The 14,181-nt window shown below is 37.1% G+C and overlaps 1 protein-coding gene across 1 annotated transcript in view; it reads right to left on the reverse strand.

Annotated features, from left to right (window-relative positions):
* Positions 1-14,181, reverse strand: part of prkcba (protein kinase C, beta a) — a 43,500-nt gene that overhangs the window by 12,131 nt on the left and 17,188 nt on the right. The window contains exons 4-9 of the mRNA XM_052126574.1: positions 12,831-12,942; positions 7,632-7,760; positions 5,119-5,275; positions 4,860-4,994; positions 4,658-4,754; positions 4,422-4,568 (exon numbers count right to left, since the gene is read on the reverse strand). Of these exons, the coding sequence (XP_051982534.1) occupies positions 4,422-4,568; positions 4,658-4,754; positions 4,860-4,994; positions 5,119-5,275; positions 7,632-7,760; positions 12,831-12,942 (777 nt within the window). The remainder of the gene's footprint in view (positions 1-4,421; positions 4,569-4,657; positions 4,755-4,859; positions 4,995-5,118; positions 5,276-7,631; positions 7,761-12,830; positions 12,943-14,181) is intronic.

The following is a 14,181-nucleotide window of genomic DNA, read 5'->3' on the forward strand; positions in this document are numbered from 1 at the left end:
AATTGCAAAAAGATGAACTTTAGCACAAAAACCCAAATTTCACAGTTTTTTGGCCCTGTCACAAAATGACCAGCTAACATAATTTCACTATTCATATCAGCAGCACCTGGGAAAAGGTGAACGAGTACTAGTCAGGTGAAATCACTCTATCATTCTGATTGGATTATAAGAGCAGACTGATTGCTATAAAAGCAGGGAAGAAGTGCTTCCAATCATTGTGTTCTTGTTCGCAATGGTTACCTCTAAAGAAAGACATGTAGCCATCATCGCTTTGCATCAAAATGGCCTCAGATGCAAGGAAATTGCTGCAAAGAATATTGCACCTGAAAGAACCGTTTAACGGATCATCAAGAACTTCAAGGAGAGAGAATCAACTGCAGTGAAGAAGGCTTCAGGACGTCCGAGAGTGTCCAGCAAGCGCCAGGACCGTCTCCTCCTGTGGAGTCAGCTACGGAATCGTGTCACCACCAGTGCTGAGCTTACTCTATATTGGCTGCAGGTTGGTGTGAGTGCATCTGCATGCACAGTGAGGCGAAGACATTTGGACAATGGCATGGTGTCAAGAAGGGCAGCAACGAAGCCACTTCTCTCCAAGAAAAACATCAAGGACAGACTGAAATTCTGCAGGAAGTACAAGGATTGGACAGCAGAAGACTGGTGCAAAGTTATTTTTCTGATGAAGCCCCCTTCCGACTGTTTGGGACATCTGGAAAATCAATAGTCTGGAGAAGAAAAGGTGAACACTACCATGAGTCCTGTGTCATGCCAACAGTGAAGCATCCTGAGACCATCCATGTGTGGAGTTGCTTTTCATCCAAGGTGATCCAGGAGCAATTTGGTGATCATCCGTGCATTTTCCAGCATGTTGGAGCACCATGTCACAAGACAAGAGTAATAAAGAAGTGGCTCGGAGATCATTACAGTGAAATGTTGGATCCGCGGCCAGGCAACTCCCCGGATTTTAATCCCATAGAGAACCTGTGGTCAATCCTCAAAAGGCAAGTGGACAAGCAGAAGCCCACAAATTGTGATCAACTCAGAGCAACTAATAAGGCAAGAATGGATCGCCATCAGTCAAGATTTGGCCCAGAAGCTGATATCCAGCATGCCAGAGTGAATTGCAGAGGTTATAAAGAACAAGGGTCAACACTGTAAATATAGACTGTTTGCATATATTTTATGTTTTTGCCAATAAAAGCCTTTAAAACTCATGCTTATTATTGTTTTCCAGTATACCATAGAAATGTGTGAAAAAATTATATACAAATACTGAAGCAGCAAACTTTGCAAAACACAAAATGTATGCCACTGCCAATACTGCTGGCCACGGCTGTACTGCTCTTCAGAATCTACAAGACAGATATTAACATAAAGTATAGTATGCATACAGTAGTTTGGTGTCTTCTTAAGCATCAATGAATGTTTGCACCTTGTGTAATATTTGTGTACAAGTCCCTCAATTGTCCTAAGTGTTAAAAGCTCGATCTCATATATATATATATATTTAGTTAAAATATTGCCTTAATCTTTCTTTACTTTTGCTGGATGGCCCAGACACAGAGACTACAAGATTGCAAATTGAATGAAATACCAGATGCAGTTTATTGTGCTACTCCAATCCCAATCAATCATTACTCGAAGAAGAAAATAAAAGTGGTACACAATACGGGACACTTGGGACTCTTTTTTTTAAATGTCTGCCCTCCCCGTTGTGAGCTCACTGACCAGTGATGCACTGAGAAAGTGAGGAATTTGATTCAAACTAACCCGAGCTTCTGAGTTCAAACCCTCAGTTCTTTTTGAGTGATTCATGAAAAAGACCCTTTTCAAAAGAGACATTTGTTCACAACACTCTCACACTTGGTTTGTTGTTGCATGCAGTGCAGCAGTGAGCTCGTCATCACAACAGAATTGGTGAAAAGTTGCACGAGACACCCTGGTGGTGCGCACTCTAAGGATGTATTCAATAACTCACAAGATGAATGATATCTGACAAAACCGCACATGAACGCACACAACCTGAATGTCGCCAAAGGAAAGTAGATTTGTTTTTACATTTTATCCCCTTTTCTCCCAATTTGGAATGCCCAAATCCCACTACTTGGTAGGTCCTCATGGTGGCGCTGTTACTCACCTTAATCCAGGTGGCGGTGGACAAGTCTCAGTTGCCTCAGATTCTGAGACAGTCAATCCACGCATCTTATCATGTTTGCTGCTTGCTGTTCATGACAATGCGGAGACTCACAGCAGGGGAGGCTCATGCTACACTCCGCGATCCACGCACAACTTACCTTGAACCCCACTGAGAGGGAGAACCACTAATTGCGACCACAAGGAGGTTACCCCCATGTGACTCTACCCTCCCTAGCAACCGGGCCAGTTTGGTTGCTTAGAAAACCTGGCAACTCCAAGGGTGGTAGTCAGCGTCAATACTTGCTAAGCTACCTAGGCCCCCAATGGCGAATAGATTTTAAATTACTGTCGCAATCAATTATTTTTGGTCACATTTGTGACCATTTTAGTCGCAGTCTGGAGCCCTGTATTATGCTTTCTATACAGGTTAGTTCTTTACAGTAACTTTTGGGGTTGGGTTTAGTTAGTTTACCTTTTTGCTTGTTATTTTGGCCTTGCTTCCTCTCGAAGAAGTTTATGATTCCATTCTTCCTAAGTTTTCAGCCTGGATTGAAGGTACATTTTTATTTATGTTGCCTCCAAGACAGTAGGGAAGTAACATAATTTGGGGGCTCGTCAAATTTAAATCTTCATTTTTTCAGTGTAGCTCAAGTGCCCAGTGTAAAGATTGTCACCTGAAGACACAATTTGTGTAAAACAGCCCTAACAAAAGTGTAACTCCGATCCTAGCATCCTCCATTGGTATTGTTGTTGTTGCTAGTGAATCGCGCATGCAAACAAAGTCAGAAGAAAAACGGTCAACACTAGATGACGTCTCTACGAGGGCTCTTTTGTGTGTGCGAACACAAGAAGGGGGAAAAGTCTCTTTGAATGTGCCATTCCTCTTAATAGTTTTCATCTTGAAAGTTCAAGGGGGAAGTACCGGGACTGCATATGGAAAAGGGGCTTGGGAAAGCTAGTTGGGAAAGTGCAGGAGGTACAGTATGTACTTCACTGCCTGTTGAACAAAGTCTTGATTATGAAGTCATTAAAACCACTGTTCTATGGAGGCTTATTGGCAGAAATTCAGATCCATATTGAAAACCACCAAACAAACCTACATATGTAGAAATGTGAGTCCCATGAAAGGGGAGTTCTTTTTGATAAATGGTCTTTATTTTGACTCTCCTTCCCCCCAGTTCAGGAGCTCCTCCCCCTAATAATTACTTGACTCCTGTGATTGGCTAAACAATGCAGAAACCTGATTCAGAGGGAGATAAAAGGAAGAACATTTTTGTTTGGGGTGGAGTGTGAGTTGTTTTTGTCCTAGAGTTGTCCTAGAGTTTAAGTTAAATCAGAGTTGTTGTAAAATCAGGCCGCATACACACTTATACATTTTCGTTTGAAAACGCATTAATTTTGCTACGTTTTATCCTTCTGAGATGGGTGTTTTTTCCAACGAAATCTGAGCTTTACGAAAACGCTCTCCCAAGTTGGATACATTTAAAAATGCCATCTTCGTATTGTAGTGTAGACAGGGAAAAAATTTGGATATTTCAAAACAGTGACATATTTGTTGTCATGTGATGCAGTCATGTTACTTTGTACAACCTTCACATTGCACTCCTTCAAAAGGCAACAGGAAGTTTACACAGAATTGCTGTCCGCCAGTGTTTCAGACCGTACATGGAAATTATGCAGGGCCTATTCTTTATGCTTTTTTCCGCATGCGCAGTAAGGAGATTTAAGCATTTTCAGATGTTTCGGTGTTAAAAGTTGCTAAAAACCTGTTGCAAATCAGTTGTTAAAAAGATACGAAAGTCTGCAGATATACTTGGTGTTTTTTGTCATTCAGTCTTTTGTAACTTTTATTTGTACTTTTTGTAAATAATTTTCACATCTTTAGCTGTAGGGAGGGAGTGCCATTTTTTGTTTACCAAGTTTTACTCGGTTTTTGGTTAGAGAGGGTGTAAGATTAGAAATAGTTTTCTGTTATTCTTTCTTTACAGATAAGTTAATGTAACTTTTGGGGTTGGGTTTAGTTAGATTAGCTTTTTGTTTGTTATTTTGGCCTAGCTTCCTCCCGAAGAGATTTGTGCTTCCATTCTTAGACAATAAACATTTTAATGAAAGTTAAATTTTCAAGTCAAGATTATTTTTCTGTTCCATCCAAGAGAGACCCTAGACTGTATGGACGTAACATACTTATCTCTAATCTCAAAGTTGGAGATGATGTGTAAAATATTGCTTGTGCTGTGTAAAAAATAATGTGTGCGTGAATGAGGAAGTGTACAAACGGTTTGTGCTACCTTGCCAAAGCTGCCTTTGCCCAGCACCATAATGAAGTTGAAGTCTGTGAGCTTCATGCGGTCTTGATTGCCATTGGCATCGTATTTGGTGATGTCATTCTTTGAAGAGCCATCTGTATTCTTAGTTCCAGGGCCAATCTTGGCTCTCTAAATTCAGAAATTATATTAACAGAAATGGATACAAAAGAAAAAGTGGACACAATGGGAAGGGGAGGCGAATGAGTGATAGATTTCACCTCAAATTTCTGCCTCAGTTCTTCATTGCCCTCTTCTCCATCTGGTGGGACTGGAACATTGAAATATTCCCCTTCCTCTTGACCCAGCAACTTAAACCTACAATTCAACCATGAGCACAAAACCATCAAAAAACGATGGCCTTGACAATAATAAACCTTATTTTGTCTAGAAAGGTTTGTATAGTTTCATGGTAGCTCTTACCATCCATTGACGCTTTGTTTCTGCAGCTCAGAGATACCAAAAGACATTGATCCCATGAAGTCATTTCTGCTGGTCAAATCCCAATCCCAAATCTCCACTGACAAACGCCTGTCCTTATCTGTAGCTTTGAGGTTACTATAACAACACAAATATGGAAACAGACATCACAAGTGTGGAATCATCACATTTGTACAACACGCATCCACCACACAAATCCACCAATACTTTTGATTGTGAGAAGGTATATTTTCAAACTTACAAGGTGAAGGTTTCGTTCCAGGTAGGATTAAGGGAGCACTTGATGGTTTTGGTCTTCTGCTTGCTCTCGCTCTTTGGGTCTGGAATTAATTTTAGCTTCACGTATGGATCTGACAGGCCATTAGGATCCATTGGCACCAAGTTCCGAGCATCCTTGACTAGAAATTGAAATATAAACAGCCATCAATGCAACATGAATGTAGAACTTCAAGGTTCTGTGAAATTGTGTATTGTTCTAAACATTCAATTGTTGAAGAATCTGTATTACAAAACATTTAAACTTGATTTTTACTTTTTCTGAAGAAAATCTGCACCGTTCACGTGATGTGGTGCTTGCTCACGCAAAATCTGTGGCTACAATGCTAGGGTGTTCTGAGTGGTTGGTAAAGTAGGGCACTGCTAGGCAGTTCCTTGGGTGTTCCTGATATTTACAAAAGTGTTGCAAGGTGGTTGCTAGGGTGATGTGGGTGGTTGCTAGGTTGTTCTTCTTGGTTTCTAGGGTACTGCTAGGTAGTTGCTAGGGTTTTAAGGTACTGCTAGGCGGTTGCTACATTTTCTTTCTTTTTTGGTGTTTGGTCAGGCATTGCTAGGCATTTGCCGGAGTGTTCTGGGTGGTTGCTAGGGTGCTGTTAGGCAGTTGTGACACTTTCTTTTTTTTATTTGGTGTTTGTTTGGGCATTGCTTGGCATTAGCCGGAGTGATCTGGGTGGTTGTTAGTGTGTTTTGAGTGGTTGCTAGGTCATTATTAAGTAATAGGTAGATGATAGGTCCTTGCTAGGCAGTTTCTAGAGTGTCTTCTCTGTTTATAGGGCACTGCTAGATAGGTACTAGAGTGTTCTGGGTGGTTGCTAGGGTGCTGCTAGGCAGTTGCTAAATTTGCTTGTGTGTGTTTGGTCAGGCACTGGCAGGTGTTTGCCAGGGTAATCTGGGTGGATGCTAGGTGCTACTATGTGGTTGGTAAAGTGGGTAGTTTCTATGGCATTGCTATGTGCTGTTCCTAAGGGGTTCCTGATGGTTTCTTGGGCATTGATAGGTGGTTGCCAGAGAGGGTGATCTGGGTGGATTCTAGGGAGTTCATAGGTTATTCTTTGTTATTGCTAGGGTTTCTTGGAGGTTGCCAGGTGAATGGTAGGGGGTTCAGGGTGGTTCGTAGGTTGATATGGGTGGTTGCTATGTAGTTGCTAAGGGTGCATTTCTGTAATAGTTGCATACCCAAAGTAAATATAAGCCCACCCCCTCATTTGTATGACTTTCTGATCCCTAGATGTGGCTTGGTTTGCTCCGTTAGGATTTTTAAAAAAAAAATTCCACCAGGTTTCCTAAAGCAAGCACCACTAAAAAAAATATATGTTATCAGCAGCAAACTATTTCCCACTTAATAATTGTAATGTTGTTATAAATTAACTGCATCGTTTCTGAACATTTCTCTAACATTTCTGAACATTTTCTCTATCTCTATCAGCAGTTTTAACAGCAGTTCTAGAGCGCTGATTAATGGGTGAGTGTGGGGGTGCGTGAATGGGATGTGGGGCGATCATTGGCGGATTGATCTCATGTTTCCAGAGGATGTTTCTGCCAGAGGCAAAAAGAGCAGAGAAAAACATAGGATCATTTAGAACATTTTGTTGCAGAGCCGGATTTTTTGTTGTTGCCAAAAATCACTCTAATAAAGATAATTCTCTTTGTTTGTCAACCTTTAGTGTTTGACACATTGGTCATTCATCGACTTGGAAATCGTCCTTGATTAAGCCAATATTTTTTTTAACAAACCTTACCTTTATTAAAACAGTCATATTCAATCTATGATTCTACTGATTTGCATGCTTGGCTAACAGTTTAAGCTGTAAAAGCAGTTTGCTTTCTGCCCTGCTGATATCAAATATCTCACAATAGATCTGAAGAATCTAAACCGTTGCAGACACACAGTGAACATATTTAACCACATTTGCTTATAACATTATATATTCAAAACCAGCACAGCAGATCACTAGTTTCTGTTTCTTCAGTCTGAGAACAGCCATTCATCTGTGCCTGGTGCTCTGGTTCATAAAAAATGGTCAAATATTATGATTTTTTTTTTTTTAAATGATAGTGACCATTTAAAACACCATGAATGCTCCAAACATGCATTGGAAATCTATACAAAAAAGAATTATGTCTGAATCAACCTGAATATGTTACACTAATGAAAGTCATTTTTAGGTTCATATCAGGTAAAAATGTCTCTTTATGGTAGCAATTGTAATTTTTTGTACAGTGTGGTCCTCTCAAGGAAAATTGCTTCATTAATTGATCTAAATATTGTCTATAGTAAAAATAATAATTCATATTTTCCTTTTTTTTTATTTGCCAATACACTTGCTAGGGTGTTTTGTGTAGTTGCTAGGTGGTTGTCTAACACTGTCAAGTCTCTATGATATTCTATTCTTACTACTAATTAGTTTAATTTTAAAACAACAGAAGACAATGGGAAGTCTGCATGGTTAATAAAAATAAATGGGTGTGTTAACTCACTGGTTACTGTGAGAACATAATTTAAGATATCAGCTGTGATGAATAGTCGTCCTCTCCTTTCGGTGTGGTCTGTTCCACACAGACTGGGAACATTTTCCACACATCGTTTATGGATATTCATCATACAAGCTGCATAGAAACACACATAATTAGATTCACAGCATCACACATGCAGCGTTGCTTTCTCACTCTCTGCAGCTTACTAAGACACACATAAATGCCACAAACACCAGATATATATATATATATATATATATATATATATATATATATATATATATATATATACACACACACTCACACACCCATGCAAAACACCCACACTCACATATAGACACACAAAGATCACACCCACACTATCACAACATGTACAGTAAACTTGAAACAATGAATAGATGCATTTATAAATATAACACACAAAAAAACATTTCAAACATATATATATATATATATATATATATATATATATATATATATATATATATATTGTTACACATTCACAAACAACAAGGTGGTATTTATTGAAATATATCTATAGGAGCAAGTCTTTCACACTTAACCGTGATATTAGATGATCCCTTATTCGGCTGTGATCAGAATGGAATATAGGCATACCATAGCAATAATTTTTTTGAGTTGACATTATATATCTCTATATGATGGATTACAAAATTAATTTATTATAGTATCCAAAATCATCTCCAAACAAATAAAACATAAGAATTATTAATAAGAATTAATTACACATGCAAACAGAATAATGGCTAAAGGTTTGCATAGCATGCAGACTAGGGTTGCCATGGTGTACGGTGTTACCAGTTTTACTCAGTAAAACCACTGGTGGCCACCGGACAACACTGGTGTGAATGTTTATACCAGGTAAAAGGGGGAAACATTATGAATGGAACTTCCAATATCAGTACAATAACCAAACGAATAAACTAGCCATAAATAAGCAATAGTTGCTTAATGAAGAGTTTGCAACCCATGATAAATGAACATAAATAACACACTGAAAGCCAGATGTTCTTTACCAGTGTATCAAATTACACAGGCCGCAAAAGTGAGATCTTTGAGAATGGTGCAAATGACCTCAGATCATCTTGGCTCAGGTGTTGCTTCGAGTTTCAGTTAGCTTTTTTCCCCACAGAGCAGTTCGCTGTGAGCACAACTCTGCAGGGTCACTTTATATATAGCCTATAGGTCTGGATTAAATCATAAAATAATACAAAGACATGTTCACCTTGAACCATGATTTATATTTCAGTGATTATTATCATCATTATAATTATTATGTTTACATTTATAATTGGTTTTAGATCTTAATTTGTATTAGTAATTTTCCACCTGTTGTCATAGACAGATAGTTCTGAGTGGTGAGTTGTCATAGACAGATAGTGTGAGTGGTGGTGGCGTAGTGGCTAAAGCACAGGGCTGTTAATCAGAAGGTTCACAGGTTCTAACCCCACGGCCACTACCATTGTGCCCTTGAGCAAGGCACTTAACTTCAGGTTGCTCCGGGGGGATTGTCCCTGTAATAATTGCACTGTAAGTCGCTTTGGATAAAAGCATCTGCCAAATGCATAAATGTAAATGTAGTTGCATGATGGTAAATGGAAAGGTTGTTATATATGTTTTTGTATTTTTTACCACTGCCTTTTCGTTTCGTATGAAATGCAATTTGAATTTAGAAATGTCTTTGGTTTAATTTTTCCGTTTTTTAAATAAATGAATAAAATTTTCAATGCAAAATCATTAAAGCAAGAATATTAAACGATCCCTCAGCCGGGGGGTTGACGATGTTTGATATTGTGAGATATATATATATATATTAGGGCTGTCGATTTAATGCATTACTTCAGTGTGATTAATTTTATAAAAAATAATGCGTTAAAAAATGAACGCAATTAAATCGCAATGCCCCACAGATTCATGAGAAATGCAGCTTGTAGTACCACCTGTATACTCCAGAGGGCAGTAAGTGACACTTCAGCTGTGTGGGCAACACGCAGTTTATACAGTGACGAAAACAACCATCCAGCAGCAGCACATACATGCATTATGTTCTCGCGTTCAAAACACTTGATGGAGCTCAAATCCGAACTAAGAGATCTCAAGCTGTGTTCTAAGTATTAAACTATATTTAACTTGACACAGTGACCTAAAACATTTATGTTTATGACACAACGCACCCGAGACGCTACACAAGCATGTCTGATGCAGGTGTACATTGACGGTCCTTAAACAAGCCCTCATAATAAATCTCCAACTGATTGACAAATTCACTTGTGTAATGGATTGCTGTGAACTGTGTGCCAATGATTGGCTAATGTTCAATAATATGGTAGTAAACAATACATTGTATTCTAAAGCCACTTTTGTATTGTCTTATAAAGTATTAACTCTTCTGCCACAAGAATGTAATGCATTTTAATTATCTATTTAAAAAAAAATAATTATATTTAAAGATAACTATGTATAATTATTTCACCATTATATATTAAATTATTGTTATATGAGGGGCTTTTTCAGCATATATTTGTATATGCGATTAAATGTGATTAATTGCGATAAATTAATCAGGACACCATGTAATTAATAAGATTAAAATATATATATATATATATATATATATATATATATATATATATATATATTTTTTATGCAAATATTGTGAACATATGTCTTGCGTATCACACAGCCCTAGAAGGGAACAAAACAAATTCATTACCCTTCCAAATCAGCAAACTGTGTGCTGTGAGGAAAGGTAATAAAACAGCAACATTACACTCGCAACAACCCACAATAAATAATATATTACCCCGGACAACTTAATACCCAACTGGTAGAGAATGCACGGATTCGTTGTCAAAGAGATGTTGCCCTTCACAACTGTTGAAAAGCCATCTTTCAAAAAGTCGAACAACACATTTTAATTGCACTTTTGTTCCAGTTTCATTTGAAGTTTTAGTTAAAATAAATAAAAACTAAAAGTTCAAAGTTTGAAATCAAGCTGCCTTGCATTATTGTGTAGACTTAACAAAAATTACCCCATAGTACCACTTAGCGTCTATAAAGACGTCAATGGAAAGGAGGAGGCGAGAACCGGCTTGTCAATATAAATAATATTTTAATATAAAACTTAAACAGAAGACAAACACAAACATGACGGACATGTCCGTAAACTATCTCTGTCTCCCGCACAATCCTCCGCAGTCGGCCTTTATCCCTGTCGGAGGCTTGATTAGCCTGATAAGGGTCCGGGTGTGTATAATCACGACCCGACCCCACCCTCCGCCCTGCCACTGCGTCCAACCAGCAGTAATACCAGTGTTAGTCGGTTTGAACGTGAACACTGAACCGGTGTGAAAATTATGATACCGTGGCAAGTCTAATGCAGACATGATTTTTTGTAATAAGATTTCACAGAATGAGTTTCATTCTGTGCCATCTGAGTCATCATTGAGTCTGTGTCATGTACTTTGTACCATCTGCTGGTGGCCACATTTAACATTGTGCTTCGTGTGGATTATCTAATGATCTATGCATCTGATTACCTTGTTTGTGGACTCATTTGAAAAATATTTGCCTCCTCTAAGTAATGGTACTTGAAAATATTTAATTTAAATTTTTATTTTTCGTCAAGTTATAAGCGAAAACGCGGCATATAATCAACACCGGTTCACAGGAAACATAAATATCAAAGACATTAGCTATTACTCGCTATATTTTTATCTGTAAGTAAAACAAATAGGTAGCCTTCCATCAACATATGACACATGGCTATTTGATCAGTGTGTATTTTGACAATAATGTTTTCCCTCGCAGAGCCTTAAGGTTTAAAATCCCAATTCTTGAGATCAGCAATGGAATTTGCACTAGTAAAAACATTCATTCTTGACATAAATTATGGCGTCATAACTTGCGGAACTAACCATCCTTAATATCAAAAATAAAATTTCAACGAGTAAATATTTTTTTAAATCTTAAATCTGCATTTTCACTAGTACAATTTCACAATGATCTGTCATTTACTCTTGTTCAAAACACAATTACAGATTTTTATAATGAACTTCGTACTAGTTGTAATGATTCACTCTTTCTCTCACAGACACACTGCATCTCTCTCACGCATTTGCCGCTGTTTGTTCAATGTATCATTATACATTAAATCATGACATATCGCAATACATATCGTATCATGAGGTGGTTGGCCATACCCAGCCCTAAAAACTAGATTTTTTTTTTTTATCTTTCACAAGTGGCAATATTAATTTAAATATCTATAATGTGATTGTAACTAGTTAGAATCCTTTTAGATTACTCTTACATTTAATGATATCTGAAATTCTGAATTTAACATATTAAAATGTATTTACAGATATCAAAAATTAGCATTGTACTCAATTGGTGATATCAGGAATGGACATTTTCCCTAGTAACAATCAAATTTTTGTTATTAAAAATGATAATTTTTAATTGTGTGGTGGGGTCGTTCCGCCACATTTGCATGCAGTACATTGCGGATATGTGAAAATGGAATTTCAACTAGTAAGATAATTAATCATGGATAATGTGGTTTTCACTAGTGGCAATGTCACAGTGTTCAGATATTTGTAATGTGATTGTAACAAGTAAGAAAGCTGTATCTTTAATTACTCTTAAGTTTCATGAAATCTGAAATGAACATTGCCATTTAGTGAAAATCTATAATTCACATCCAGCACGTGATTAAATGTCAAAAGGGCTACACTGTTTGCTGCCTCATGTTTTTAAAACAGTATTTTAAACAATTGGTATTATGAAATGGTAAAGGTTTCAAACAGTAGTACACATGTCCTCTGTATATTGCATGTTTAATTCAGCACATGATGTCTAGTATCACATTGGAAATAAATACATCTATTTTGCATTTTAAATACAATTTTGTGCAAAGATGTCTTACTGCACTCTTGGAAGTTCGATCAAACAATATGCAAAGACATTTCTTTTTTAAAATCATGACTTTTGTTACATCTACATCATAACTATTCTTTTTTAATAGAAGAAAGAAAAAGAAGCTTTACAATTTCATAAATCCATCAAACAAGATGTGTGTTTCATGCTTCACCTGAAACAATGTGGGATCATAGTTAATCTCTGCCAACTGAGCAGATCAAACAGTTATGGCTCAGAATGTGTGTGTGTGTGTGTACTCACTGTCGCATTTCATCCCTTGGTGTATGAGCCCATACAGTAGAGATCCACAGTGGTCACAGAATGTAGGGCTGGAGTATGTGTGTACCTTAAACTTATGTTTACTGCGGGGGTCCTGAGACACAAAACACAAGAGTCAGTGTATTCATCTATACCACCACATTCCACAGCTCACTAGATAAGATGAAATAATAAAAACAAAAAGAAAACTAATAATAATATAATGCATATTTGCAGAAAATATCTTACCAAAGTAACTTAACGCAGCTGTTAGCAAATAAAGAATCTAACCGCAGCCAATCAGAAAACCTGGAAGCGGCTCTCTGCAAATGATGTGTGTTTGGGGCGGTGCTACCTGTTTGTTTGAACAATGAAACCTTCTCACAAACTATGATTATTTGTTTCCAGCTCAATTTGGCAGGGAAGATCTTGAATTATAATTTCAATTAAAGTGATAGTTCATCCAAAAATCTCAATCTCATAATTTTCTCACCATCATGCATTCCAGATGTGTATGAATTTCATTCTTCTGCTGAACATAAAGGAAGTATTTTAGAAGAATATTTCAGCTCTGTAGGTCCATACAATGGAAGTGAATGGTGGCCAGAAGTTTGAAGCTCCAAAAACCACATGAGATGAGGTATTCTTCTAAAAATCTTAATTTGTGTTCTGCAGAAGAATGAAAGTCTTACACATCTGGGATGGCATAAGGGTGAGTAAATTATAAGATAATTGTCATTTTTGGGTGAAATATCCCTTTAATGTACATTTATATCACTATACTTTGTCTTAAATTACTCTGGCATATATATATATAATAAAAAGTCAACACATCAGTGGGATTTCAAATACAGCTGCTGAGGGAGTGACAGTAAATTTGGCATCTATGTTTTTCTCTCTTCTAACTGCAATTATCCATCTCTATCTATTTGTTTCCATTTTTGGAAAGTCATAGAAATGTAATAGATTATTTTTTAGGTCATTTTAGGTTATTTTTTTAAGCAGATTGGAATGCAGAAAATTATTTGCTGTGGTTTTCCATTCAGTGCTATAGAAATGTACTCTGTTATAGTTTAATTCCACAGTCCACACTCAGAAATTATGTGAAACGGGTCCATGGAGTGTTTGATTTTTTTTTTGGGAAATGTATATATATATATATATATATATGTATATATATATGCATGTGTGTGTGTGTTTGACGCTGTTCTTAGCACAGAAATTGAATACACAGGTTGCAATCAGAACACTAATGCAGTGGCAAAATCATTTTTAATAGAATTGCATTGCAAGATCCAAGATAAATGTAGAGACTAAAATGCCAAGTGCCAATAACAAAAACAAAAAGGTAATG

Source organism: Xyrauchen texanus, chromosome 5 (genome assembly GCF_025860055.1).
Source record: "Xyrauchen texanus isolate HMW12.3.18 chromosome 5, RBS_HiC_50CHRs, whole genome shotgun sequence".
NCBI lineage: Eukaryota > Metazoa > Chordata > Actinopteri > Cypriniformes > Catostomidae > Xyrauchen > Xyrauchen texanus.